Below are 27924 nucleotides of genomic sequence, written 5' to 3'. Positions count from 1 at the left end.
AAACTTTTCGTTAAAGGTGGAGTCATGTAACACAAACTCCTGTAACCGAGCTGAAGAGGCGGAGGACGGACGATAACTTCTTCAATTATTCACAACGACAGTAAATAGCTTTACACATCTCTCCAGCGGGGATTTTCTTGCTGCTAAGCTCTGTTAGAAGGTTTAGTTGTTGTTGTTTTTAAATCAATGGTTAGAAGAGGTCTTGTGAGATGGCTGCCGCGAGCTGTTGCTCTTAGATGGAGATTTGAGGAGAGGAGGTTGCGGAGTGGATCACGGATCTGACGACCCTGTATCCGCTTTACAAATCGGAGAGAAGGTATATTTGTTTTATTTAAATAGCCACTTTTACAGTTGAAGCGTTATGCATTAGACACGGAGTTCATGGAGTTCACAGTGGGCCGGAAAACTGAAACACTCCGAGGTCACTGTGTTTTATCTTTAACTTGATGTTTGGGCTGGTGGTGAAAAGCTCTCATTACACTCTGATTACAATTTACAGCTATTTACATCCGCCTACTTCTAATGGGTCACTTTCTCATATTAAAACCACATCATTTATACACACAGCATACTGTAATAGCTGCTGGTGTTTGGTGATCAAGCAGTATGCAAACAGAAATAACACTCACAGTTCAGGATTCAACCTGCTACCTGTCATAAGCTCTATAAAGTTATTGCTTTTAAATGAATAGGCCCAGCTCATGTAATATACAGACACCTCATTACACTCTGATAATGATGATATTATTAATAATAAATCTTCAGTCATGGCAGCCAACTTTTTTTTAACTCGCTTATTACACTTTCACGAAAAAAAAAAAAAAAAGGTAATACACTTTTATACCTTTCCTTGTCCCTTAACTTTGTACCTTTTGTGTTTCACCTGGAAATGTCGATATAGTATACCTTTAAGAATGATATAAGTTACACGGTTGGACCGTAATTACTTTTTATAGTAAAGCTTTAAAAGGTATACTGCATGCACCTTTCGAGGTAAAAGATCCATACTAAAGATACAAAAGGTGCACCTAAGAGATGAGGAAAAATACAGTTTAGTGCCATTTTCTCTAAGAGTATACATGGAATCTAGGCCTAGCGTATAATAAGCATCTAAGGCTCTTACAGCTATGGCAACCTGATGTGTTTCGAGCCTGGGTAACTTATTTACAGGGTGGAGGTGACGTGACCTGATTTACTAGCCTGCGAAGTGTATGGCACCTTCATCTGTAACCCAGGAAACACCTGTGTGTGTTGTTGAGACGTCTAAATTGGTGAAACCAAGTGTGTATTTAGTCAACATGAAGGAATAGTTTGTCCAAGAAATTAAATGTGCATGAAATCTTTGCTTGTACCCTGAATGTCAGGGTAGTCAGTCAGCGATTTTATGTAAGATTTTCCAGTCACACATTGTTAAGGAGTTCTTTGGTTGTGACTTACGATCGACAGTCTCAACTCACGACAGATTTAGTACCTTTGTGTCCAAAGACAGCTGATGAAAAAACTCTGGCAGTGTCAGAAATATTTGATTCCAATCACAAAGTGTGACCTCTGGTACGACGCTTGTTTAAAATCCACCAATAGGAGGATGGCGTAGGATGACGCAAAACTCCTGGGCCAGCTACAGATGGCAAACCATGAACTGTAAAAATCATTATTACCTCCAGCTCACTTTGAAGAATGTTTCTGTTTATGCAGCCCAATTTTCTGCATGAGCCTGAATCATGCTGATTGATGACGTAAGCAGAACGTACTAATTTTTTTTTAATTGCAGGTTTATCCTTAGAGGATCTTCATCACATAATCTGACAGGGAGTACACGTGTTGTCTTGCAATCTGTTATAATATTCAGTCAAGATTTTATTGAGATCATCTTATACAGCCTGAGAAGTTATAATCTTTAAAGACAGCTGTAATCCTACAATCTAAAATCTGCTTACTAGCTTACCAGAACCTGCCAGTTTACCTTCTCATAAGAAGAAGGAAGCTTCTTTCCGCTTGCAAAATTTAAGATATCTGCATGCAATGCAATACGAGAAAAATCTTTAGACACCAAACATGTCTTGGCTGATTGACTACATTTTTTGTTTTTGTGAGGTTTTTTTTCGGCCTGAAGTATTCCTTTAACATGATCACCATGACCCTAAATCACACTTTACAACTATGTGTGTGTGTTACAACGCCAGTTGTATGTTGTGTATTTGTACGCCAGATTTAATTGTGTGGTCACGAACTGAACGTTTCTCGTTGAGCGGCAGGATCAGTGAATCCTCCTCATCTGGCAGTTACAAAAAGGCTATTCTGTGTGTTGTTACAGAGCTCGAAAGCCCTGAGAGAAAGCTTTGTCCCGAGCCAAATTGTAGCTGTAAACCCTGCGAAATGACACTGAATAGAAAGCTCACTTTTTTTTCCCCCTCCCCAAACATACAAGTGTGTTCTGCTGCACAAAGTCACACACACACAAGAGATACTTTTGTGCAACTGCAAAGAGTACAGGAAATGCTTTTGGCTGTGGTCTCCTCCAGAACATTTAGCCCAACAAATGTGCTGTGTGCATGCTCAACCCGATTCCTCACATGAGAAACAAACATTCAGTGAAAATCACACCTCTGATGAGTGTCCCACTTTCTGGTGTCTCATTGTTATGCTGCTTCTGGTCACTATTACCTTTAACTAATTATATCCTTAGTAAGCATTTTATTTTTTCAAATTATGCAGCATGAATTATTAATCTACAGCTTGTTTTGTGGCACTCTTGAATAATTAATTATGCTGCAGGCTAGTGTAGACCTGTGTGGCCTAAATGGAAAAAAAGCCTATATATATTTTGTGCTGTTTGATAGTGAAGAGGCAGTGATGTCTGAACACACACATACTCCTGCTACTCAAACTGAGGACTTACTTACAAACTTGATTACATAAGCAGACCTGATGAAAGCAGCAAATCCTCTATTGCATGTAGTTTTATACCTGAAAGTCAAGAATAGCATACATTTACTGTGTTTAAAAAAAAAAAAAAAAAAAAAAAACACTAAGAAGGAGCATGGAGTGGGCAGGGCAAGAAGATATAGTGAAAGCAAGTATCAGGTGCATCTACTTAGTCACACCCTTTCTCACCTGAGACAATCAAGGTACACACACCAAGTTGCATGTCACGTCTGGACGCTTTCTAGCTTCACTCCTATTCCCATCACTCTGTAGATGCTCTTTAACATGGAGATGGCAGTGTTACACCTCCATGAAGGTGAGTTTTAGTTCAGCCACTGGCCTTTTGCCTTGTATCACTCTATGGTCAGTCAAACATTTAGGAAAAGCAAGAATGAGCACACCATTTGCTCAGCTTCAGCTGCATTTGTAATCAAGCCATACAAAGCTTTAGATACTGCATAAATAACTGGTAGTGTGTGTTTAATACTAGTTGCCTAGTTTGATGTTTTATGCCCATCACTGAGCTCCAAATTGCTCCTTTTCACACTGTATTATTACTGTAGCACAGAATTGAGATTTATACATATGTACAGTAAGAACAGCTGTTGTTCCTCTTGACATTACTTACAGCCATGAAATGTTTTTATTTGCACTTGTGTAAAACTAACCACAAATGACAGTGCTTGACAGTTGGTTGCTGCCCAGTAGTTCCTTGGACAAAGTTCAAAACCATATTCCTGCACCACAGTTGGCAACATTATCATGCCTTGGTAGAAGCTGGCCTCTGAATTTCAATACAGAGTGCATGCATTCTACATGGCTGCCTTAACGTCTTGAAAAATGCATTCTGCACCGGCTTAGATTACCCCCTTTTTTTTTTTTTTTTTTTTTTTTTTTTTTTTTTTTTTTAAATTAAATCATCTTAGGCTTTATCTTAGGCTCCAAACACAGTTGGGATCCTCATTACCTCATTGAGAGACACTGTTGAGGTGTAAAATGTGATAAGTGGTGTTTTATGGCAGCAGAGTAATGCATTGCGCCTTAAGTTTTGACCTGTTTGTGTTCCTTTTAAAGTTGTTGCTCTGTTCTCATCTCTCTTTTTTTTTTTTTGCATGAAATAGTCGTATCTCTTCAACCTTGCCTCACCTTGTACGTTTTCTTCAAAGGATTCCCCCTTTGATCTCAGGTGATTTTATTCAGGCTGGGTAAAGCACGGGCTTCTCTGTGTCACATCCTCATGTGTAGCTCAGTTTCTGTCTCCATTTATGACCAAAAACTGATTAGACTTATTCTTTGAGATTAATGCAAAAGAGATGGGTGCAACATGAAAATATGTTAGCCATATTTGATACCTCAGCATTGTTGGATTCTTGAATCTGATGCCTTCAGCACTGGCTTAGAAAGTGTTGATTAATTTTCTGTAACAGCTCTGTTTAGTAGTGCTGTTTGCAAGGCAAATTACTAATGCTTACTAATTCTAAGGGTTTTTTCTAATACGTTACATTTCTAAAGTAACAAATTACATGCTGATTTGTAAGGGGGAAGCTCTCTATGATCTAAATAATACATGTTATATATATATATATATATATATATATATAAATAATATTTATTGAAATAGACAAACCTAAAATAAACAAAGAAAAATGTTATCATTGATATGCTGAAGTTTTCTGTAAGGAGAGATGTTATTTAACCTTGATGGAAGGAGTCTTCAGTGTCAGTGCTTTGTAACAGTTGGTAAGTTTTCTGTCATTGCAAAGTCTTGAGGACAGAGGATTTTGTTCCTTGTGGTTTCTCAGAAACATGAGCTGCATTTTTGTCTAATTACCTTTGTTTTGTTTTTTTGTCTTATTAAAGTGTAGATGTTCAGAGTAAAGTCATGCAATAGTGTGGGTTAGTTCTTTCTCCCAGCAGGACAGAGTTTAAAATAGACTGAGTATGCTGAAGCTTTTAGGGTTATGTTTGGAGTTGCTGAAAATTGAATTAAATCCCTCCCAATGTACTTAGGTTGTATGTTTGTAAACATTGGCAAGACATTGTAGACATATTCAATCCATTTATTTCCCACTCAGAGTGTCCTTTAGTATGAAAAAAATCCATTTTTTAATTATCTGTTTGTTTTAAAGGTCTTTTGGGGCTACACTGGGCTATGAAATAAAGCCACTTCCTGTCGTTGTGCTGTTGTAATGATGGATTAGCTTTAGTGCAGATAATTGCTTCCACACTGCTCTCTGTCTCTTCCGTCTTTTACTGAATTCAGCATATGGTTTGACTGATGCAGACTCAACAATCTGATAGGTTGCAGCTTGGTGATATTCGCTTCTCCTTTGCAAAAAAGGAAGATATTCTCTCCACTCTCATCGCCTGCCTTGTGCTTTTTGACATTCTGCTTTGCATTGCATGTGTTATAAAATCTGTCTGAATAAATGTAAAATTATTTTTACACATTTGCATTCCCAAATGCAGTAAACATTCCTTCATGAATAGTATTGTAACTGCTGTGTCTGAACGTGACTTTTGTTAAAATAGAATTTGAAGTCTTCCATCCTTGTATATTTTACCTCTCTAATGCAGTGTACAATATACAGTTGTTGCAGCCATCTTAAAAACCGGATTTGCTTTCTTCGTCAGAAAGTTCACTGTTACTGAGCCAGACAGTGTTTTTCTGAGGTGAGTGTGTGATGATTTAGACATAAAGTTTACACAGTGCTAACCCAAAGAGTTGAGCTTCCGGCATTTGCTAGCTACATTGGTCTTGTTGTTTGAGTGGAAAAACTGAACGAAAAGGTCAGACACCAAATATGTCTTGTCTGATCAACTACATTTGATAACACAGGGAAATTGTGTACATTCTTTTTTTTTTTTTTTTTTTGGCTGAAATTTTTGCTCATAACCACTTCAGAATCAATTTTTGGGACACATCAATTCTTCATTTATTGTTTTGCTAGTGAGTCGTGTTTGTTCTTGAGCAAAAAATAAATATCATTATATTGTTATGGCAGTATTTTTGGCCATAATGCCAAGCTAAAGGAAATGACACGTTTCAAAAGGCATTGTTTTGGAAAGTGAAACATCTCCTATTCTGAAATTGCAGCTCAGTCAGTTTTAATTTATTTTGAAGTTGAAGAGTGGTATGTAATGACTGCAGGTCTTAAACAGTTTTCATGACCTCACTGTGATTATAACAATGTGCAGGAGCCCTCTTTCAGCTTTTGACACTGATTACATGAGGGTGGGGGCTTTTTTCCGACAAAGCCTGTGTCGGAGTCTGTGTGATTGTAATGAGAGAGAATAAATGCTCTAGATGCCAGTTTTTGTTTAAATGATTTCATATCTGTAATACTACGTGTTTGTAGGCAGCACACAAACTCAAGTATAAAGCTCTGTAAACAACAGAATGGCTTTGGAGCTTTTCAGCTTTGTTGTGCAAAGAATTGTGGGAGATCAGAGAGAGAGACACAGACAGAACTGGAATTTGCACCAGTGTGCTTCCTGTTTGGCAGGATGTCATGAGTGGGGAGCAAATCAATATCAATCCAACTCCTCAGAAAATTAAATGACACCAGTGACACAGCTCTCCAGAATGGATGTGTTCAGTCTCAGTCGTGGTAGCAAGTCTGTGTGTATGTGAGCAGTAGATGGAGTAAGAAAAGAGAGGTACAAACTTTTAAAACTATACTGATACACAGCATCTTGTCTCTTATCGTTTTTGCCTCCCATGAGTCGTTCTGTGGGTTATAGAGGGCAGGAATGCATAGTGTATGCATAATCCTTTGCAAACACTCAGGAGTTTTTCATCAGTGATGTCAGTCCCAGACAGTGAAAGAGAATTTTGGTGAGAATTTTCATACTTTTCATGCCCTTAGCATATGAGCTTCAATATGAGTCATGTAAAACACTGCAAGCTCTGATTCTGAGATAGGATGTCCTTTCAACATGCTGATCTCTTTCATTCATATATAACATATACAAAACACACATACACACACACACACACACACACACACACACACACACACACACACACACACACACTCCCCGTCCACTTTTTATTAGGAACACCTCTGCACCTGTACCTGTGTGTGGAGGGTCTGCAGGCTGAAACACCTTGTTGTTAGGAGAGATCAGAAGAGAATGACCAGACTGGTTTGAGCTGACAGGTAACTCAAATAAGCATTCTGTACAACTGTGGTGAGCAGAAAAGCACCTCAGAATGCACAACACATCAAACACTGAGGTGGATGAGCTGCAGCAGCAAAAGACCACACTGTGTTCCAGTCCTGTCAGCAAAGAACAAGAATCTGAGGCTATCATGTGCAAAAAATCACCGAAATGGGACAGTTGAAAACTAGAAAAAGATCAGGTGAATTTTTTTTTTTCTCTCTTTTCTTCTTCCTTCCTCCCTCCCCCCTAAACTTCAACTGTCCGGCTTCAATGAGCCTGTGCCCATGATGGCCTCAGATTCCTGTTCTTGGCTAACAAGCGTGGAACACAATGTGGTCTTTTGCTGTTGTAGCTCATCCACCTCAAGGTTGATGTTTTGTGCATGCTGAGATGCTTTTCTGCTCACCACAGTTGTAAAGAGTGATTATACATTATGAATTACTTTATCCTTCCTGGCAGCTCGAACTAATCTGGCCATTTTCTTCTGAGCTCTCTTATCATCAAGATGTTTCCACCCACATAACTGTCACTCAGTGTTTTTTGTTTTTCCCAACATTCTTTGTAAACTTGAGACTGTTGTGTGAAATTCCCAGGAGATCAGCAGTTTCTGAAATACTCAGACCAGCCTATCTGATACCAGCAACCATGCCACGATCAAAGTCACAGAGATCACACTTTTTCTTCATTCTTTACTCTTTGATGTGAACATTAACTGAAGCTCTTGACCTGTATCTGCATTATTTTTGCATTGCACTGCTGCCACATGATTGGCTGTATAGATAACTGCATGAATGTGCAGGTGTAAAGGTGTTCCTAATAAACTGCATGGTGAGTGTGTGTGTTTTATGATGCCATGGGGATACGTGTACTCATGTGTCCATATGCTTTCTCACACGGTGTTCTGGGTAAATATCTGCTCTAGTAATTTGGATGCATGAGTATTGTTTGGAAAAATAAGTATTACTCCAGTTCCTCCCCACCAGAAAATCATGTCTCTGTTTGTCCATTTCCAGACAACATGGACTCTTTCAGCACAAAGAACCTGGCCCTGCAGGCCCAGAAGAAGCTCATGAGCAAGATGGCTACCAAGACAGTGGCCAACCTGTTCATCGATGACACGAGCAGCGAGGTGCTGGATGAGCTGTACCGTGCTACCAAGGAGTACACACGCAACCGCAAGGAGGCACAGAAGATAATTAAGAACCTCATCAAGATGGTGGTCAAATTGGGTGTGCTGTACCGCAACGGGCAGTTCAGCAGCGAGGAGCTTCTGCTCGTCGAGCGCTTCCGCAAGAAGGTGCACACGCTGGCCATGACTGCAGTCAGCTTCCACCAGATCGACTTTACCTTCGACCGGCGTGTCATGAGCAGCCTCCTGAACGACTGCCGCGAGCTGCTGCACCAGGCCATCAACAGGCACCTCACAGCTAAATCGCATGCCCGCGTCAACCACGTCTTCAACCACTTCTCCGACTGCGATTTCCTGGCGGCTCTCTACAGCCCCTCTGAGGTCTACCGCACCCACTTGCAGAGGATCTGTGACGGAGTGAACAAAATGCTGGACGAAGGCAACCTTTGACCCTCTCACTGAGTTTTTCTCACTGAGCTCTTATATTATGTTGTGTTTTTAATGTATGTGAATATTTTCACATTTATATTTTGTGTTTTTTTTTTTTTTTTTTTTTTTTTTTTTTGTTACGCCACACCCCGCCTCAACTAAATCAAAGCTCTTTCTGACTCATTGTTCCTCCTCTGGGTGGGCTGAACAGCTGTGTGTTTTCCAAGAAAATGCAACACCTTTGGTTAAACCATTAAAAGAAGAAGCGCATAACCCAGACTTTAAACACTCACTCATATCTGTAAGGATTATTCAGGGGTGCTGGTTGAGATTTAACGTTGAAGTAGCACATGAACATGCTTTCCTGAAGTTTCTTTCTTCTTGATGAGAAGATAAGTTTTATAATGTGTAAATTCATGCACTATAATAATTAAGCCGAAGGAGATTTTGCAGTTTTTCTCTAGCGTTAGTTTGAGGTTTACGTTGTACACTTTCATGTTCTGGCTAGAAAAATAACGCGTCAGCTCCACTTGTCCTCAGAAGCCCAGTGTAAGCAATCTCTCAGTGCAAACATTTTTAGTCTTTTCATGTTTTAATACCCGCGTGAGTCACATGAGAATGCAGGAATAGAATTGAGCTTTATGTGGATGAGAAACCGGTTTAGTGAAGTCTGAAATGGTCATGTATCAGCAACTCCTTGTCACGTTTTTATTAAATTTTTCGCTGTGACAGATGACCTTTTCACCCTGATGCAGTTCCTCAGTGGGAATGAAGGCAAACTGAGCATGTTTCACTGTACTACTATTTCATAACTTTGTTTTTATATTTTTATTACTGAGGCTTTTTCCGTTTTGTGTTGTACTTTATTGTATAATTTTTTGTGTGTGTGTGGCTCTGATTAAGACACAGTAAAAATGAAGCAACTCAGCCAAAGAGATGCAAAGCAGAATATTTTTTAAGTGCAGGGAGGAACAAACCCCAGTAGGAGTGCTGATCTAGGGGTTGACGTTCCCAGCAGCAGCGCATGACACTCTAGCAGCCAGTGTTCTAATGTATTTAAAGATGTGTGACGTAAGAGTTGATTTTGAAGTTTAAACCACTTACATTTCCCTGATAACTTGAGCAGCTGTTGAATGAAGGACCTCACTAAACAGGATTATCTCTATATTTGATCTGTAGGCATGTAAATCATTTGCAGGCTGTTTGTGCGTGCAGAGATCCTGACCGATGCATCAAGGTGATACAAATGTTTGCTTTCAAAGTTCTATCAACGTCTTGCATCGCATATCTATAACCAAACATAGGTGTCAATATTACTGCTCACCATCCAAAGATAAACATGAACCATCAATGTTTTACAGCATGTATGCACTTATCAATAGTGTTGTAATATTCTTTTTTTTTTTTTTTTTTTTTTTTTTTAATTATATATGTAAAAATTGTTTTGAATGTGTCCCCACCTGACACTAAAGGTAATAATCATGATGGCAACTAGCTTGAAGCTGATGTAAAGCCAACCTAATAGTAAATACAGCATTTCTTCTCAGGATTGAAGCCTACTCAAACACACAAAAGGATTAAAGAGTCTGGAATTGCTTACCGCCGATTTCAGTGGACAATTAACAGATGTCTTCCAACTTTCTGGTTTTATCCTTTTGCTCCTTGCATCGAATTGTAGGTGTGATTTGTCTGATGTGCCTTCACCTTTCCAGACCTGTTGTATATAAGTACATATATATATATAAACAGTCTATATAAAGGAAAGCTTGTTTTTAATTGACCCATTGTTGACGTCTGTTTTTATTCCACCGAAAGGCCTAATGAGGGCTAAATAGCTCGTCAGGCCTGGATTGATCCCCCTAATCCACAAACTGTGTAACTGCTTTGTATGGCTGATTCACTCAAGCAAATCAGCTCCCTTTTCTTTACCTTATATGTTCATGCTGGTCCAAACTAGGGTGCTTTGTGATCTGAGTACCTGTTCAGCTGTGTTTAGGTTGCACTGCGGAAGTCTATAGTTCATGACTCAGAATCCTCTTGACCTTATTCTTTTTTAAGCTAACATATTTATGTGTTTAGAGAAGCTGTTGGCTTGGGAGTCAGTTCCTGAAAGACAAGCAGAAATGAAAAAGGAAATGACCCGCTGAGCCTGAAAATGAGTCAGCCTATTGACATCAATGTCTCTTGCACTGTATTTAAGAATCCAATTTAGAACAACAAGACTGCTGACAGAATACTGTTCATTTAACAGTTGATAAGGTTCAATATAGCACCATGGTACATCAGCAAAAGGACGTTTTTAGTGTGAAGAATGAACCAAGAGCTGTGCCTCTGGAAGCAGGAGGCAATGAAAATGTCTGCATGCACTCTGTCATTTATTATTCCCCTCACAGCTTGTGGATTGCCTAGGTGACATCCTCTCCATCCTGTATGCCGATGCCTCTCCCCTCGGGCTGCTGCTACTTGAGATGTGACGGTTACCTGAGACTCGGCTTCTTGAGACGGGCAAATTCTTTTTGTTTTTCTTCAACTCGAGGATTGTCCTCTGAGAATAGTCAAGACTGGCATGTTTGTCTTAAGCTGAAAGTGGTGAGAAGAAGCCAGAAGTGATGCAAAAAAGATGGATTGCACTCGCAAATATGTTAATGTTCTGTATGTGTTACTAAAAGCTATGAACGAAGGGCAAGGTCAATATGAACAAGCTGCTGGTTCTCGGTAATTGCAAGCTAAATTGCTTTTCTTTTTGGGTTCTTTTTCAAGTCTCAGATTTATTTAATTAAAACAGTTACCCAGTAGTGCTGCACAACATAAAGCAGGTCCATAAATATTTGGACATTATTATGGATATTTTAGCTGTCTACCACAATATGTTGGAGTTGAAATAAAATAAGTGTATATGAGCTCAAAATGCAGACTTTACCCTTTAATTTGTGGGTATTTACATCCAAATCAGGTGAACAGTGTGGGAATTGCAGCACTTATTTATATGTGGGCCTCCACTTTTTAAAAGACCAAAAGTGATTAATTAACAATAATAAATTAGATTATTTTTAATATGTGGTTGCAAATCCTTTGCAGTCAATGACTGCCTGAAGCTATTAACATCTTCCCTGGTGATGCTCTGCCAGGCCTTTACTGCAGATGTCTTCAGGGTCTGCTTGTTCTTGGAGCATTTTGCTTATGCTCAATTGGATTCACGTCAGCCGATTGACTTTACCATTGCAGAATATTCCACTTCTTTGCCTTAAAAAAAAGTCTTGAGTTGATTTCGAAATATGCGTCATGGTCATTGTCCATCCGCAGTGTGAAGCGTCATCCAATGAGCTTTGAAGCATCTGGCTGAATCTGAGCAAATAATATAGCCCAATACACTTCACCTGTCTGGAACCAACAGCTATGCCACGATGTCAAACTCACTGAGACCACGTTGTTTCCCATTCTGATGTCTGATGTGAACATTAACTGAAGCTCTTGACCTGAATCTGCATGATTTTATGTATTGCGCTGCTGCCACATGATTGGCTGATTTCATAATTGCAAGAATGTGCAGGTGTACAGGTGTTCCTAATAAAGTGGACAATGAGTGCATGCTTAATCACATTCTGTGAACTCTCTGACTAATTCCTGGCCTTTAGAGGTTCCTGATAAGTTTTCTGTGGGTGTTTTGATAAATTGTGACATTTAGATGAAAAAAAAAAAGTCCCCCAAATCGTAAACTGTGATGCAACACAATTTCCATCATTTAAAGCTATAGCTATATCACAATCACAATGTACTTTATAACAATATAAGTGTAAAATGCTACTTTTGTATAAAATTGCAGGCCAAGTTCCAGCGAAAGGTGCAATTCAAGGATTACTATCTTTGTTCCTCACTTGCAAAATGCATGCTGCTATCATTTACATTACCACTAACCTCATGCTACAATGACAGGCAGAAAGTGTAGAGTTACCCAACTGTAAACAGAGGATGCAGCTTTCAAACCAACACAGGCTTATGCAATCCTGTTCATCAGAACTGAAGTATTTTTTTCCCCAAGTCGATTTTGTCATCTTGTGCACAAACAAACCTTACAGATATATACCAGACCTTCAGAATCACAGTGCGAAAAAGAAAACCACACAGGAGTCCCATTAAAGTGACTACTTAAATTGTAAGTGGGACTAATATGAGACAAGCAATAAATAACTCATGTTTTATGTTAAATCATATTAATAACAATTAATTGTTGTTGCCAAAACCTGTTGGTTTATTATATAATCTGGGAATGTAGCTGTAGTGTGGCAGGCTGTTAGAAATATTTCCTTTGCAGCTAAGCATGTAACAGCACTCACTTGTCCAAACCGAATTTATGATCAAGTGCATTGCGTAGCTTTCCAGCTATTTCTGGCTCTCACATGCAGCAAGTGGGTGACGAGTTTGAAGGCTGACTGTTTACAGAAAGCAGAGCTTCATTACTCGAGTCCCACGATGGGCTCTCTGACCCCATCACTGTGAGGGGTTAGCACGACTGAAGAACATGTGCTTCTGAGAGCATCCTCAAAGGAGCAAATCAGCAACGCTCATGGAGAAGAGTTATTTTAGCTTTTGGATTTTTCGATCATTATGCCTCAAACTGTTATATTTACATGGGAAAGTGTTCCATGTTGCTTTCTTTTTATTTTTATTTTTTTACTGAATGGTATAATCAAGATTTCTACTTGACTTTGTCTCCTCTGGTTTTTACTTACGTGTAATTAGCACTAGACCATGATTGAAATGTCAAGAGGCTTAATGAATACCCTGCTTAGTGATTAAGAACATGAGAAATGGTTTTGAATTGAAATTGAAAACAATAAGCCTATAAAAGTCTGCTATTATTGCAATAAAACAGCCTATTTTTCTTAAGGTTTTAAGGAAAATGTAGTAAAATGTGGGGAAAAAACTACGGAAAGATCCAGTCTGGCAAAATGTAGGCATGTTTATTTTTTAATGCTTTGTTTTATTCCTTGTGGAGAAGCTGTGCGTGTTCTATCCCTTAGAGAAAGAGAGCAAGGAAGAGAGATCCTCCCTCCCAGAGACAATCTCCTCTCAAATCCTAGCTTTAATTGTAGCATATGAAGCAAGGGACAGACACGATCAGACATAAGAGCTGCGACACATGCAGACACAGTGCTGATGGTAGATTTAGGAGAAAACCAACCCTGACTGAAGTCGACTAGTTCCTGCCAGTGAGTAAGTGAAGGAGAGAGAGCGAGAGAGAAAGGGGAACAGCCATGAGAAGGAGTGGGAGGAAGAAAGCGCCAGAAAGGGAGTGAGTGCAATGCGTGAGGGGAAGCAAGAGAGAGCGAGCGGGAACGGGGAGGGGGAGAGCAAGCGATGGAGAGACAGGAAACATGCAACAGCCACTGAACCTGGAAGGCAGGAAGAGTGGAGGAAGCAGCGGAATACAGAGGCTCTCCGCCAAATGCAGGGGCAATGGAATACGAGCAAAGGCAGCATGTGCTTGTTCAGGAGGATGGAGGGAGGCTGTCAATGGTCCAGCAGCAGAGAACAACGTGGGGATAATATCAGAAATGGCACTGACGGGAAACAGAGGGAGAGGGTGAGGGTGTGAGCCAAGGAACATGCTGACGAAAAAGTTTCAGGCTTCAGGAGGGATAGAACTTGCATGAAAATACCATCCAACCAGGAGTGGTGGGAGACGATGCATGAGGGAAGGACAAATCTGTTCCGGAATCTCAATATGAAGCCTCTCTCCTGTCTCCATTATGTTTACTGATACCAGAGGGCTTGGACAACATACCATCCCACGTCACTTCTGGCTCCTACAGAAGAAGACCAAGATGGGACATTCAGGAAAGGCTGGAAAGGGATCTTTGTTTAGTTTTGAACCAGAGGAATACAATAAGATGGGTTCTCATGGATCTAAGCAGACCATCCATAATGGATACAGTCACCATTCTAGGGTATCTCTTAACACTCTGAAGTGGCATTCGAAGCTCTTTAGGACTGGTGAGAGCTGTCAAACTGAGTCGAGCAATATGAGGTGGCGTAAGTGTCAGGGGCAGGGATTACAACACAACAGCGCCTCTGTGAGGGACCGCTCAAGAGAATGCAGCTTTGTGGAAAACCTCCACCATACCCAGACACCCCTCCCTTTGAGGAAATGTGCTCTGGATTTGCCGACGCAGTTCATAGGTCAAAGAAACTGTGGAGTGCCTGTTTGCGTGGTGGCACAATCCGGCTCTGTCAGAGAGTCGCAGGCGCCTGGGCAAACTGAGGCCAATGAACACACCTTTGACAAACATCAGCCACCTAAAACCAGCTGCAGTAGCAATCCAGAAGACTATAGTGTGGATAGCACAAGACAGAATTTCCCTAACTCAATGGGACATGTAGCAGAAGACAGTGATGGGTCCAGGTCCATGCATGAAGTTTTCTTCTCTACAGAAGTTCCCCAAAACATCAACCACAATGAGAGCTCTCATAAAGGTGATTTGCAAAATATGTCAGACAACGGGGGGCAGTCCCTGAGTGGAGAGGCTTACATCTTCAAGTCGAAGAAAACTCAGAGGGTTCTCCAGGACCAGATCCATAAAGTGGTTGTGAATCTTGAGGAGGTTCTCCGTGGCTTGAAGGAAGTGCATTTGGAAATGAAGGAGGTAAAATTTGCAGCTGTGCTCATAGATGTTTTTGATAATGACTAGAACAGAGATGTGCCTTGTTGTAGAATTGTGGCTATTCATGATATGGGAGTCAATCATGTAGCAGTTTCTTTTCTAACTGCATTGTAAAATCCATAAATGAAAGTGAAGTATTAAATTCTGTGTTTTGAATTACAAAATTAAAAAACTTTCCAAGGTGCTATAGTTGAGAGAAAACACAGGGAGTAATGCAAAAAAACTGAACTACCTGCTCCATTTCTGAGGTGAATGCAGTGCTTGTAAAGGATGCTGTGTTGCACCTTTTTTATCATCCATTGTCAGCCGGAGCGAATAGAGTGGGGCAGCTGGAAGGCAGGGCGACTGCCTATTTTTAGTTTCATGCTGCTGCGGCCTAATCTCATTTACACAAAAGCATCCCATTGGTGTCCTTGCATGTTATCTTCATCCATGTGGCACTGATTGTTTGGCATAAAACTAGGAATGTGTTCAGGGATCTCAGACTTTTGCAAACATGGGTTGGATGGTTTGAGCAAAGCTGCCATATGGTGATGCCAAATGTCTCGCTCTGACACTCAGGTGGTCCAGCAGATTGACCAGCTGACCTCCAGCATTGACCTGGGAGAGGAGGACAGCAGAGAAGCTTCTGGACGTTGCAGCCCTAGTGAGAGTGTTTCTGCATCAGAGGAAGCAAAGCATATAGACACCAGCATCCACAATTCTGGGTACCCAAACAACCCAGGTCTTGTTGTGTCAACTGTACCAAGGGGTGCCAGAAGGCTTGAAGCATGTAGCAAAGACCATACACAGTGTGAAAGCCCCCCTAGTGTTGCGCCACCAGCATACCCAACTGCACTTTTATCTATAAACAGTTCAGGGCTGAAGTTCAATCATGGAACAACAGTGTCTCAAATTAAGGGGCCTAAATCGGAGGGCAATGCACTGTCTAGAAGCCAGAAGCCTCCTCCTTACCCCCTTAACAGCAGAACCTGGAGGGCAGATAAAGGGAAAACTCCCCCTTATGCAGGCAGAAGAAGACTGCTGTCCACTACTGTGTAATGGGGCAACTGCTTGAGGGCAGCTAGGGGAAGATTACAGTTTGAAGAAGCCGGTATCCAAGGAGACCGGCGGCATTAAGTAAGTATGTTCCGAGTGTCTCTGCATGCAGTCGACTGATTCAGCACCTCACTATTCAAACACAATTCACTCTGAGTGCATGTTAAGTATGCACCATGGTGTGTCTGCCTATGTGTGTGCAGATGTGCTGTTTTAGGCCCACTTGTAACAAAAAAGTCAGAAGGCAGCTGTAGATTAAAGAGTGCCACTCTAAAGAAACATTTTGAGAAGCATGTAATTACAGAATCACTGTTTATTTTTTAACTAGCAACAGTCTGTAATCTGTTAGTTTAATTTCTATTAGTTTTGACAGTAGGAGATTTTATAGTATAGTCAGCATTGTTTACAGATTAGATTCAAGTGGCTTTTATTGTCATTTCAACCATATACAGCTGGTACAGTACACAGTGAAATGAAACAACGTTCCTCCAGGACCATGGTGCTACATAAAACAACCCAGAACAAACTAAAGACTACACAGACCTACACAGGACTACATAAAGTGCACAAGTGCAATCGTGTGCAAACGGAGCAAGACAAGTACAGATTTCCTAAACAGGACAATAGGCACAGTAAAGGACAGTGCAGCGCTGCCTAGTACACAGTTCTAGTATGGCTAAAGTGGACAGAGTGCCATATGTAACAGGTTGTGCAAAAAGATATAACAATATAATAGTAACATACTAGATCCCAATTTTTATGATATGACTGAATCATTATAGGACTCTTTGTATTGGGAAAATCTACCACCACATGTTCCACATCACCTTTACATTACTAGTCTACTCATGCATCTTTAGAAACCTCTTTATCCTGGCCAGGGTCATAATGGATCCAAAGCCTGTCCCAGGTACACTGGGTGTGAGCCAGGAATACACCCTGAATGGGATGGTACTCCATTACAGGGCACTATTCATACATATTCATACGTAGGGGCAATTTAGCGTGACCAATCCATCTACCCACAGTTTTCGGAAGGTGGGAGGAAACCGGAGAACCAGGAGGAAACCTACATGGAGTGGGGGAGAATTCCAGACAGAGAGGCCCCCAAGCTCAGGACTGAACCAGGGACTCTAGAGCTGTGAGGTAGCAACGCTACCCACTGCACCACTATGCCACCCTTTATGAGTGTACTATTATCTATTAATGTTATCAAGAATCATGAATTTCCCATTGTACTGTGCATTTTTCTCACTCTCGTACTCTCTCGTAGGAAGCATGGCCTCTCTGGCTGACATTTCCAGTGGAGAAGGTGTGGCCTCCCACGCCTCAAAACTAACATAATGTTTAGATTAAGATAAAATCAAAATTGCACAATACTGAAGGCCTCATACCATGTTAAATCACTGAATTCACTAAATATATCTTCCTACCATTCATTAAGCCTTGTTTATTTTGTAGTATGGCAAGCACAGATACCCATCACTAATTGTGAAAAATGTTCTCCCAATTTTTGACAGGAAATCACACACGTGCGTATGAGATTATTGTTAAATCCCATGATGTGGAATACATGCAGCATTTATTGCTATGCATTTCAGGTTATAAGAGTATAAAAATATTTCAGAGGAAATTTTATGACTTCAGTGAATAACTCTGAATTAGCTTCATTACAAATCACTCAGTCATCTGAAAGCAGGCCTCTTCAGTCAAGCATTCAGAGCCCAGCTGGATATTTCAGGCTAAAATTCTGCTTCTTAAGATTAATTGATTAATGTGAACACCTGGAGGAACACCAAGATGGCAGAGCTTTGGCTCAAAACCACAGGGGAGAGGAATAATGGATGTGCTATTGTACAAAGCACAGTTATATACACAAAGTTTTTGCTGACATGAGTAGAAAAATCTCATACCAAACCAGATAAATGAAACCACAAACAAAATAACAGAGCTGTATGTGAGTGGCTCTTGCATTCAGAATGAGCTTCCATTATCAGCAAGTGTGAAGGCATTTTGAAAGTACAGTCGAGCTTAAAGTGGTAACGTGATTTAGAATGAAAGAACAGCTGTTATAGTCATCACAATTAGTTTTGCATGCAAATCATTGTTAGTTGTATGAAATAAAACACTTGGGGGGTGGGTGTACTGTTACAGGAAATAATCCAGGACAAGGTGGTGTGATGCTACCCTAAAGTGGATTATTTTCCAATAACTGCAAGTTCCAATGTATTCCTCCTACCATTGCAATTTCCCAAAGATTATTTATTAAAGAATGAAATGTATTGCTTTTTAAACATTTTTAGTTACATTTAATCTAGTGGAATGTCCACAAGGCAAGTTATGTATAAGCGCATGTTTCCTCATCTTGACATTAATGGGACAGAAAAGCTTCTCATGTTACCAAGAAACTGTAAAGTGGTTTATTCTGAAGATGTTCCTGTGGTAGAAAACTTGCGGCCTATTACAAAGCACTGACAATACAAACTCCTTCTTATCGTCTGAATTACAGATAGCACTACTTTCAGAGTGGCTGCTGGAAAAAGAAACAAAACCCTTTGACCAATCAGAATTCAACAGTACTGTGGTCTATTTATTATTGCAGTATTTTTTTTTGCTTAGAAATGTTGCTCCATTGCATGTATCTCAATCACAAGTTAAATCAGGGCTGTTTCTTGAACCTCTGGGGGCCCTTAGCACCCCCTCCACCCCAGTCATACCTCTCAAGTTGCAGACCACATGGAGGCCCCCTGCAAGCGCCTGAACCACAGTAACAACAATGAGCTCAATGTCCTATGGCATCAGCTTGCATGATGCGGAGTCCCTAAGAGACTGCTTATACTGCTTACATCTAGAAACTGCCCCGAGTAAATGTTATAGCATTTTAAAGTCTAGTTAACTCCAAAATTGGATTTATAGATGTCATTCTGACTGCAGCACAAGACAATCACTGACATTTTGACAGTCTGTATCTCATTACAAGCTGAATTAATTAAGCTTATGTCCATTTTACTAGGGCACATAGCTATCCAACAACTAAAAGTGTGAAATTCACTGTGAGGAAATCACTCTTAGCAAGCAAGGTTGTAGACATCTTTAGGCAGACGGTTTTAACCACCGCATTTCTTACACTGGCTCCTTACGCAACATGATCTTTGCAGAAGGATAGCCTAGGCAAGATTAAAAAGTAAATAAGAATAAGGGTTGTTTTATGGAACATTTCAGTTTTGCTTAAATATGTTTATGGTTTCTTAAAGTTGAGGTGTTTGAATATGGTTAAAAAAAAAAAAAAAACAATGTTGGACAAATCAGACAGATCTTCTGTCAAAAATGTATCTTGTAGTCTGGTAAACACAGTAGCAGCATGAACATTTTCACCACAGACTTCTGTTAATTAAAAAGAGGGCAAAGTCACAATCCATGATAACAGATGAACTTATTTATTAAAATCTGTTTACACTATGACCAGATAAAGATAACAGAAACTGAAAATATATTTCTATGCCAAAGTGTGGTAGAAAAGTAGAATGTCTTGTTTTTTTTAAATCCCCTTCAGGCACAAGCAGATGACAGTAATGCTTGTTTTTGAAAGTGGAGGAATCCAACAACAAGAAGAAAAAAGGACATCTTTCATCGCTTCTTCTGGCTAAATCTCTGTTGCTCAGCGATGTCAGGGAACAGTTCAGTAACAGAGTTTCCAGGACTTGAGCCACATCCCTCCATTTATTCTGCTTTTTCTAAGGGTAAGCGTCTCAGAGTTCAACCAATCAGAGCTCGTCATGACGTGTCCTACCAATGATGGTCAGTTTGGAGAGTTCAGCCCGGAATTTTCCATCTTTGTGAGTCACTGAAGGAAACAACAATCAAAAACATGAACAAACTCAGCAGGCAATGGTATCTCAGCCGTGAAGGTTCTGCACTAGTGACCAGAAGTTTATGATAAGTTTCAAATCCCAGGACTACCACTGAGTCATTGTTGGGTGCTTGAGTGAGACACTTTCATGCTCAACAGCACATCTGTATGACCTGATTGATTTCAGTTTCACTTGTGTAATTACAGTTTGTATTAAAATGTGTCTGCTGAATGAATAAATGTAAATGTGAATCTCAGGGCTCTCCGCAATTACATCCGTCACACACTATGACTCCAAGAATCAAAGTGGCTCTCCATCACAGATATTCATACTGTCAGCAGAGATAAAAATGAAAGCTGTGTTGCAGAGCAGTACAACATCCAGATTTTGCCAAGTGACAGGCACCTCTGGGACAACAAGGGATCATAAATCAAACAATAACATCATACAACATCATTAGTCTTTGTTTTCTGTTCATTACTTGTTGTCCCTGGCAAGTATGTGCATTTGCGCAATTAAGTTCCGCTAGTATTTATTTATTATACTGTTAAAATAACAGTAATTTACACTAAGCAATACAGTGAAGTTGAATAATCAATGCTGCATTCAACTTAACTCGGAAGTGGGAAATCTGAACATAGAATTACACAATTTTCAAGCTACAAAGTGGGTAAAAACGCCTCCTGTTAGTAAGAAGCTACCCAGCTAACATTAGTGATCGTGAGTTTACGATATATTTACTTTCTCAAAACTGCAAATTGTATGGTCAAAGTTATAGATTTAACCAACTAACGTGTCTATGTTGTTTAACCTAAAGTAAATACTACTATAAACTCGTTTAACATGGGGAAGTGATATTTAATTTACTGATGACAGTGTGAGCGGACATGACCTCATACACTGAACTCAGGGTTGAGGACAACTTCCCAACTTCCCATGTAGGAATTACAAGTTGAGGGGGTACTTCCTAGTCAGCGGTAGGAAATTCAGTGATAAGCTTCAGCTGAACGCAGCACAAGTTTACATTTAACAGATCACATTTAAATAAGGCTTCTCTCTCGTTGACTCAGGATCTCCTGTCACTCAGCATGATCAGGATGTGCAGTAATCAGCAGTGAAGTCAGCTCACCTGTGGAGTCACCAATTATGTACTCTTCTTCCTTCAGAGCCACATCCTTTAAGCCTCCTACAGCCGCCTGGGACTGAGAGAGGAGGGAAAGACATTTTAACAGAGAGTTAAAGTGAGAATATAGAGTTATTACTATTCCATTATTCCTATTCCTTTTGAACAGATTTTTTTTCCTTTACACCATGGAAGCCTGGAGCATGAGAAAAGAATGCTTGTAATTTGATTTCTTATCATAATGAAAATATTTTTTGGTGAGGCCATACTCTGATATAGCTCCAAAGAAAAGCCTGTTTAAGCTGGATGACGTAACGAGGGTTTAGGAGTCAAATTGATTCACAGTCGAACTGAAAAGGAAAGTTTTGTCCAAAAATGAAATTTACACAATTTTCTTCTATATATAGTCCCTTGGCCAAGACATTTTTGTATCTGTAGTTTGCTGCTTCAGTTTTATGCCGAAGCAACGAGGCTAAATTAGGTAAAAATTAAGACAAGTTTAGTAGAGTCTTAATAAGTCTCTAGGAACTGTACTGGAGGGATGAACCAAATTTAACCCTTCACTAATACAAAGGATGGGGCTCATCCTGGAAGAGATCACTCCCATCAGGATAGAAATGTTTCATCATATAATAAAGGTGATCAGCTAGAAGAAGTTCATATTGATTTGCAGTGATGCTTCAATTTAAGAGAACAAGTGGAGTCAAACCATGCCAGCAGTTTCAGAAACCACAACATATCACAGTTTGAGGTGAGAGTGTGAGGATTAGGATATAGTTTGCATGATGCTAAATGCTAATGTAAGCTTCCCTCTTACTTGTTAGCTACATTAGCCTTATACTTCCAGTGTAGAATTAACGAAGCACAAGTCTTGGCTGATTGTCCATTTTGGGTTTACAAGGTGGAAAATGGTGGAAATGGTTTATGTCTTTGCTGACGTTATGACTTAAAATGTATTCACAATGAAAAAGTGTCCACTGAATTCACTATCCATGTGTCATAACTGAATGTGTGTTCATCTGGAATGTGACAACATAATGAAGTGGTCATGATAATAATGGACCTCATTCATAAAACTAGATACACACAAATTTATTCAGAAACCCATTCTATGATCATTTACACAAGAAATGTGATTTTCAGGAAAATCCAGTTAAGTAAAACAAGAGCTTGTCCTGAGTTTGTCCGAATTTTAACATAGATAGAGTCACAAATATGAACCTTGTTTGAAAGGCTTCAAAGCACACTAATTACTCAAGTTACTCTAATTTTATATAAATTTTTTTGTCATGTTTAAATCGCTTATTTATTTCAATTGTACACATGAATTTAATGTAAATTTTGTGGATCTCAGTCGTTTCATATTAATGACTTGAAAGAAAGCGATCCAAAAGAAATCCATAAATTAAGACAAATAATACTAGTCATTTAATTAGAACAAAAGAAAAGCCGCCATATAAAAGGAGGAAGAGTTAGTGTGTGTCTATGGTAGATGACGCACTGTGATGGCTGAGCTGCACTACTGGAAGATTTAGTGCACAACATGTTTACGAGGCATTCTTCCACCGTTTAGTTATCATTTTTGTTTTCGGCTTTCTGTGAGCTTTGCCTCTTATGGAGTTTTATGGGTGTCACAAATGTAAATCAGCTGGGCCATGAACGTGCTCTGTAATTTATGACTGATCGGCATTTATTAACATACACAAAACATAAATGTTACAGAAACTTTTGTAAATCTGGCTGGAATTTTTTGTTTGGTTTGGCTTACGAAAACATTTAGACACAACTTTACTAAAAACTGATAAGCAAAGCCTATTGTCAGTGCTTAATATAACAATATGTAGTGGATCTGATTTGTTACACGCTTTCTTCTTGAGACTTTGGAGAAAATGCCGCATCTTGGGTGTTGTGCACAGGACAAGTGATACTCACATATGCACTGGCGTATTCAATCTTCGCTCCTTTAATCTCGGCTTTGAACTGTGTGAAAAACAAGTAGGATTTCCCTTGGGGCCTTTGATTAAAAACAAAACAAAGTGGGAGAAGAATCAATCATATTCCTTCATCTCACCGGATTCCGCAGGATACATGACAAGGTATGAAAACAAAACAAAGACTCAAGATGTCAACAAGCCTCTGTCTGCATCACATCATTTCACAGACAGAATCAGCACACCACCTGGTGTCTTAATGGGGCAGACCAGCTAATACTACTCTTCCTAATGGTGAATACATACAAACAGCCACTGATTACCATTATGCAAATAATGCATTGTGCATTTTCAAAATAACCCATGAATGTATATGAACACAACCCTTTCCATATACACTAAACCTTCCCTGGAGATCCCAAACCTTACACCAACATGGGATTCTTGAATCTTACCTCCATACTGAGCAAGAGAAGAGCCTGTCATCGTCACTCAAACCCACACTCATCTGCCATTGCTACAGGGAAAGCACACACACACACACACACACACTTGTCAGAAGAAGACTTTACATCTTTGATAACACAACCAAAACATTTTTTTAAAACCAAAGGATTTTTCAAACCATACAGATGAAAGCTCTAAGAGGATTTGGTGCCAGATGTAATAACACTGTATAGTGTTAATAAATATAAGTGTAATAAAATAAACTGTACATGTACATTTCTGAAATGTTGATATGTTTGTAGGATATTTCTGAGGAATGAAACTGAATGTTAAGGCCCAGCCCAGTGAGCCCAATGACTCTTACTGTGTCAGACTCTTACTGTGTCAGTTTTTTTTTTTCTTTTTGCAGTTACCACAGACAACATGTAAACAAAAACACTACAATTGTTTCACTTAGGTCTTTCTTATCCTGCCCCTGGAATTCCCCTACACTGCTGGTTAATGAATCAGATACTTCATGATCAGGGAAAGTGCAAAAATGTGCACGTCCTCCGGAGATGCACCGGACACTGCCCCAGCAAAGAATTTCAGCGGATTGAGCTGAACACTCAAAAAATCCCACAGCAGAACTGATCAGCATATGAAAAAAAAAATGGCCGCAGTTCAGTGACCCCAGTTTTTTTTTTTAAACAACCCATTGCAACCTAAAGTATGTAGCTGCTCTGATGTGGTTTATCCGATCACATGCATACATGTAAATTATTTAGCTGATTTTGTTACGGCTTATTAAAATAAGTCAATGACAAATTAGAGTGATTCTTTCCCCAAAGACAAACAGACAATGTGGGATGAATAAAGTGACCTATAACTCTAACCCCCCCAAACACACACACACACACACACACTTCCGGCCACGCCCCTAAACATACACGGTAACTCAGCGAGTTGACACAACTGTGTTTACATGCTACACATTTACATAATGCAAATGTCACACATCTGTCTTACCTCATTGGTACCTCCTTGAGAAGCATAGGTAAATGTGCATTCATACTCTTTCTGTAAAATAAACAGGTTTTTTTCCAGAATTTAAAATCCTGAACAACGTTTTTGTATTCAGTAAAACAGTTGTCACAGCAAAGCAGATAACCTTTGTAGCAGAGATATTTAATTACATGAATGACCGGGCTTTATTAAAGCAGTTTGGACCAATCAGATAACGCCGTCTCATCCGGGTATTCCAACTTCTCAAACCCGTCTTTCCCTGAAGCTGAAGATTTTTCTTATTCCTGCTAAAACGCAATAACGGCGATGCGCTTTACATTCTCTGCTTTTACGGGAGTGAGTGGAAGTTTCTGTAGACATTATCTACTACAATGCTAATTAGCTCGAATTAGCCATTCGCTAACGCTAACTGGGCTGAAGAGCGGGTGTTCATGGGAGATGTAGTTTTTAGGATGAGAACGGCAGTAAAATCGAGGGGAAAAAACCTTTATACTAATCATTTTTCTCAAACGTTTTAGAGAATACAATGATTAATAAGGAAGACAATAACAAAATATAAATCAACAGTGGAATCTTTAAAAAATAGGTGTACAAAAATGATTCAAATGGAATTGGAGTATTTACTTCCGTATGACATAATCACACTCCAAGTATTCGATTGGTACACAGTTCTGATGCCCCGCCTCCTGACCAATCAGAAGCTGACTTGTGGCATCGCGCTGACCACGTGACACGCTTTTCAAAGATATGACACGCATCCAACACTCAGCTACTATTTCAGAATGTACTTATTGTTTATTGAGTAGTTTTAATAGGACTGAATGTTAGCAAATTATCAAAATTCAGCTCAAATGATATTTATACAGAAGGACTATTGAGTGAAGCAGCATCATGAGCTCACTGGTGCAGTCGCTATACCTATGGGACATATCTGCAGTACAGAATCCTCTCTGTTTAACACAATTTAAGGTTTTAGGTTTTAATGTGCACACAAAACTGCATATTTATCAGAATGCACTACATGGTCTAGCTCAGCACTACAGTTTGTGTAGTTTCCTTGTGTACAAACGGAGCTTACTTACAATTTTCTCAGAAAATGAATGCACCACACCTCCCGGTTTAACGTTGAACTCCACTGTTTTAGCGTTCTCACTAGATGCATTAGCAGCCACCAACACAGAGAACACAATGATCGCTTTTACCCAAAACGAAAAGCCTGAGCTGCTATAACCGAGCTCCATGACTGTGTGCTGAACGTAGGGAGCTAAAACACTCACTCTATTTTAAAGTGAACCGTGTTGTTTTTTCCCCCACCCGTATTCTGGTAAACCCCGCCTCCTGCTCTAGGATTGGCTACCAGTGTCACGTGCGAGAAGTGTCACGATCTGAGACGGAAGCGTTTTGTTTTTCCAAAGTCTTCTATATTTTATACATTCTAATTTATTGCTATGTATAGGTTATTTACATACATATGTATATACATTTGTATATGGTGGGCTCCTTATTAAAAAGTAGTTCATTATTTCTGTTTTTTTAACGTGATGTAAGCGCTCTTTCGCCATCTACTGGTCACAAGTGGAAACTGCAAGATAACTTCAGCTAAATTCCATTCAGTGTCCACAGATCATAGCTGCCTTGATCCTGCTTACTTAAAGATATTAATAAACGTGCTGAAAAGGCTTACTTTAAAAAATGCTAAAGGAAATAAATGTAACTGCGCCGAAGTTTAAACCCATCCACAGCTGTTCTGTATATATTAAATAGGCAATAAAATTACTTACATAAACTGTATTTGAAAAGAAAATCAACACTATTTCAAACTGTGCTCAAACTCAAACCAAGAAAACACACTTTCTAAATCCTTAACAAAGTCTTACAGCTGATTCCAAAAAAAAAAGAAAGAAAGAAAGAAAGAAAGAAAGGAAAACTTAACTACTTAACTTACATCATCACAATATTTTAAAATGTTTTGGTTGATTACTGTCTTTTTTGATAATTACTGACTGTTGATGTTTTTTTCTTTGTCTCCTCTTTTGGTATCTTGAATTTCTGATTGTTCCATGACATTATGCAGTTAACAAAAAAGACCATCAAACTGTATTCACAAAAAGCAGCATGCACTGCCCAGATGTTTCCTGTGTTGCTGCTTTGGCTACGTGTAATTTACTTTGTCCAGTTACTGTTCGAAAATAAATAAAAGAAAAAAAAGGAAAAACAACTTTTATACATTTATACACTGGTTGCCAGCTTAGTAAATATACATTCCTTACACTCGCTGGTAACTAAACCTGCCAAAAAAACAAACAAACAAAAAAAACAGGTAACTCTGAGAAACTTTGTATACAACTGTGGACAATTACTTAGACCAATAGACCATCTGCCACTATGCACAATTTGTCAGTATTGTTGGGGATTTTGTAGACTGTTATAGACCAGTTATAGCTCATCTCTTTTTTTTCTTTCTTGATAACAAGAATAAAAATACAGTGTGGTAAAGGTCACTGTTAACTCTATATTCGATATTCGTGGCTGGTGGACTGTTTGTCAATCCAGCACTGACAAGTGGACACGAAGTGACCAGTGTGGTAGATTTACCTGATAAATGTCCAGTGATTGTAGATGGAGATGGTGAACTCATTAAGCTGGCAAGAGATGTATAAATCTATAAGAAAAACTGATTTCTTTAATTTGTGGGTTTTTAATCTTGCAGCATATTTCAAGAGATCCGTCAAATCACTGACATGTTCAGGACTCTGTGTATAATACAGGAACACGTGCGCACTATGCACCAGCTAATGAAGTGAAATGACCACTAGAGGGCGCTGAGGGAGAGAAAACCGCCGCTTCAGCGCGGACACGCAAAGAAGTCCGTTCACTGACCACTTCCGGATTGATTGACTTCTTCTTCTTTTTTTTTTAAATTCAAGGAACAATAACATACAATTTGTTATCAAGAAAACAACATTAAAAATAAGAAAAGAAAAAGAAAAAGATAGAAGGACAAATTGCAAAAATAATCAAAACAAAAATACAAGATATAGATACATACACGTGTATGTATATATAAAATCAAATAAATATATTGTAAAGTTCACAAACTTTCAAAGTTCTTACAGCTTTCTTATTCACAGAGTCTCTGATACTGTCAATGTATATACATATTTCAGTCAACAAAACCATAAAAATGGGTTTTTTATAGGTAAATTTACACTCATGA

General features: G+C 39.3%; 3 protein-coding genes across 5 annotated transcripts; 2 read left to right on the top strand and 1 right to left on the bottom strand.

Moving 5' to 3' along the window:
• Window position 1: 1 nt before the first annotated feature.
• On the top strand, window positions 2–10430 carry tnfaip8l1 (tumor necrosis factor, alpha-induced protein 8-like 1). Of its 2 annotated transcripts, none has more exons than XM_026922917.3 (2): window positions 2–316; window positions 8106–10430. In XM_026922917.3, exon 2 carries the CDS (start codon window positions 8111–8113, stop codon window positions 8669–8671), a length of 561 nt encoding a protein of 186 aa, XP_026778718.1. In that variant the 5' UTR covers window positions 2–316; window positions 8106–8110; the 3' UTR covers window positions 8672–10430. The 2 variants fall into 2 exon arrangements, with proteins under 2 accessions (XP_026778718.1, XP_026778710.1); XM_026922909.3 differs by lacking the exon at window positions 2–316 and adding an exon at window positions 334–3241.
• LOC113532209 (uncharacterized) lies at window positions 8680–20457 on the top strand. Of its 2 annotated transcripts, XR_008302714.1 has the most exons (3): window positions 8680–15294; window positions 15874–16431; window positions 17379–20457. XR_008302714.1 is itself a non-coding variant. In XM_053238166.1 (2 exons), exons 1-2 carry the CDS (start codon window positions 14401–14403, stop codon window positions 16351–16353), a joined length of 1374 nt encoding a protein of 457 aa, XP_053094141.1. In that variant the 5' UTR covers window positions 8680–14400; the 3' UTR covers window positions 16354–20457. The 2 variants fall into 2 exon arrangements, 1 of the variants encoding a protein (XP_053094141.1); XM_053238166.1 differs by having other exon boundaries at window positions 15874–20457.
• On the bottom strand, window positions 19765–26033 carry mydgf (myeloid-derived growth factor). The gene is made up of 6 exons (XM_026923484.3): window positions 25790–26033; window positions 24711–24761; window positions 23711–23772; window positions 23257–23338; window positions 21331–21403; window positions 19765–20194 (listed from the first exon to the last, which is right to left on the bottom strand). The coding sequence occupies exons 1-6, from the start codon at window positions 25946–25948 to the stop codon at window positions 20115–20117; spliced, it is 507 nt and encodes a 168-aa protein (XP_026779285.1). The 5' UTR covers window positions 25949–26033; the 3' UTR covers window positions 19765–20114.
• Between the last annotated feature and the right edge of the window lie 1891 nt (window positions 26034–27924).

Source organism: Pangasianodon hypophthalmus, chromosome 11 (assembly GCF_027358585.1).
Source record: "Pangasianodon hypophthalmus isolate fPanHyp1 chromosome 11, fPanHyp1.pri, whole genome shotgun sequence".
Taxonomy (NCBI): domain Eukaryota; kingdom Metazoa; phylum Chordata; class Actinopteri; order Siluriformes; family Pangasiidae; genus Pangasianodon; species Pangasianodon hypophthalmus.
Note: the sequence above shows the minus strand (reverse complement) of the source record. Positions and strands in the feature narration are given on the sequence as shown.

Excerpts from the sequence above, each read along its gene's own strand:
- tnfaip8l1 (XM_026922909.3), top strand. The coding sequence starts at position 3,199 with ATGCTCTTTAACATGGAGATGGCAGTGTTACACCTCCATGAAG. Across the intron at positions 3,242-8,105 it reads AGTGTTACACCTCCATGAAG|ACAACATGGACTCTTTCAGC; the intron begins GTGAGTTTTAGT and ends GTCCATTTCCAG.
- LOC113532209 (XM_053238166.1), top strand. The coding sequence starts at position 14,401 with ATGTTTACTGATACCAGAGGGCTTGGACAACATACCATCCCACGTCAC. Across the intron at positions 15,295-15,873 it reads TGCATTTGGAAATGAAGGAG|GTGGTCCAGCAGATTGACCA; the intron begins GTAAAATTTGCA and ends TCTGACACTCAG.
- mydgf (XM_026923484.3), bottom strand. The coding sequence starts at position 25,948 with ATGGAGCTCGGTTATAGCAGCTCAGGCTTTTCGTTTTGGGTAAAAGCG. Across the intron at positions 23,773-24,710 it reads CTCAAGGAGGTACCAATGAG|CAATGGCAGATGAGTGTGGG; the intron begins GTAAGACAGATG and ends CTTTCCCTGTAG. Across the intron at positions 20,195-21,330 it reads CATAATTGGTGACTCCACAG|TGACTCACAAAGATGGAAAA; the intron begins GTGAGCTGACTT and ends TGTTTCCTTCAG.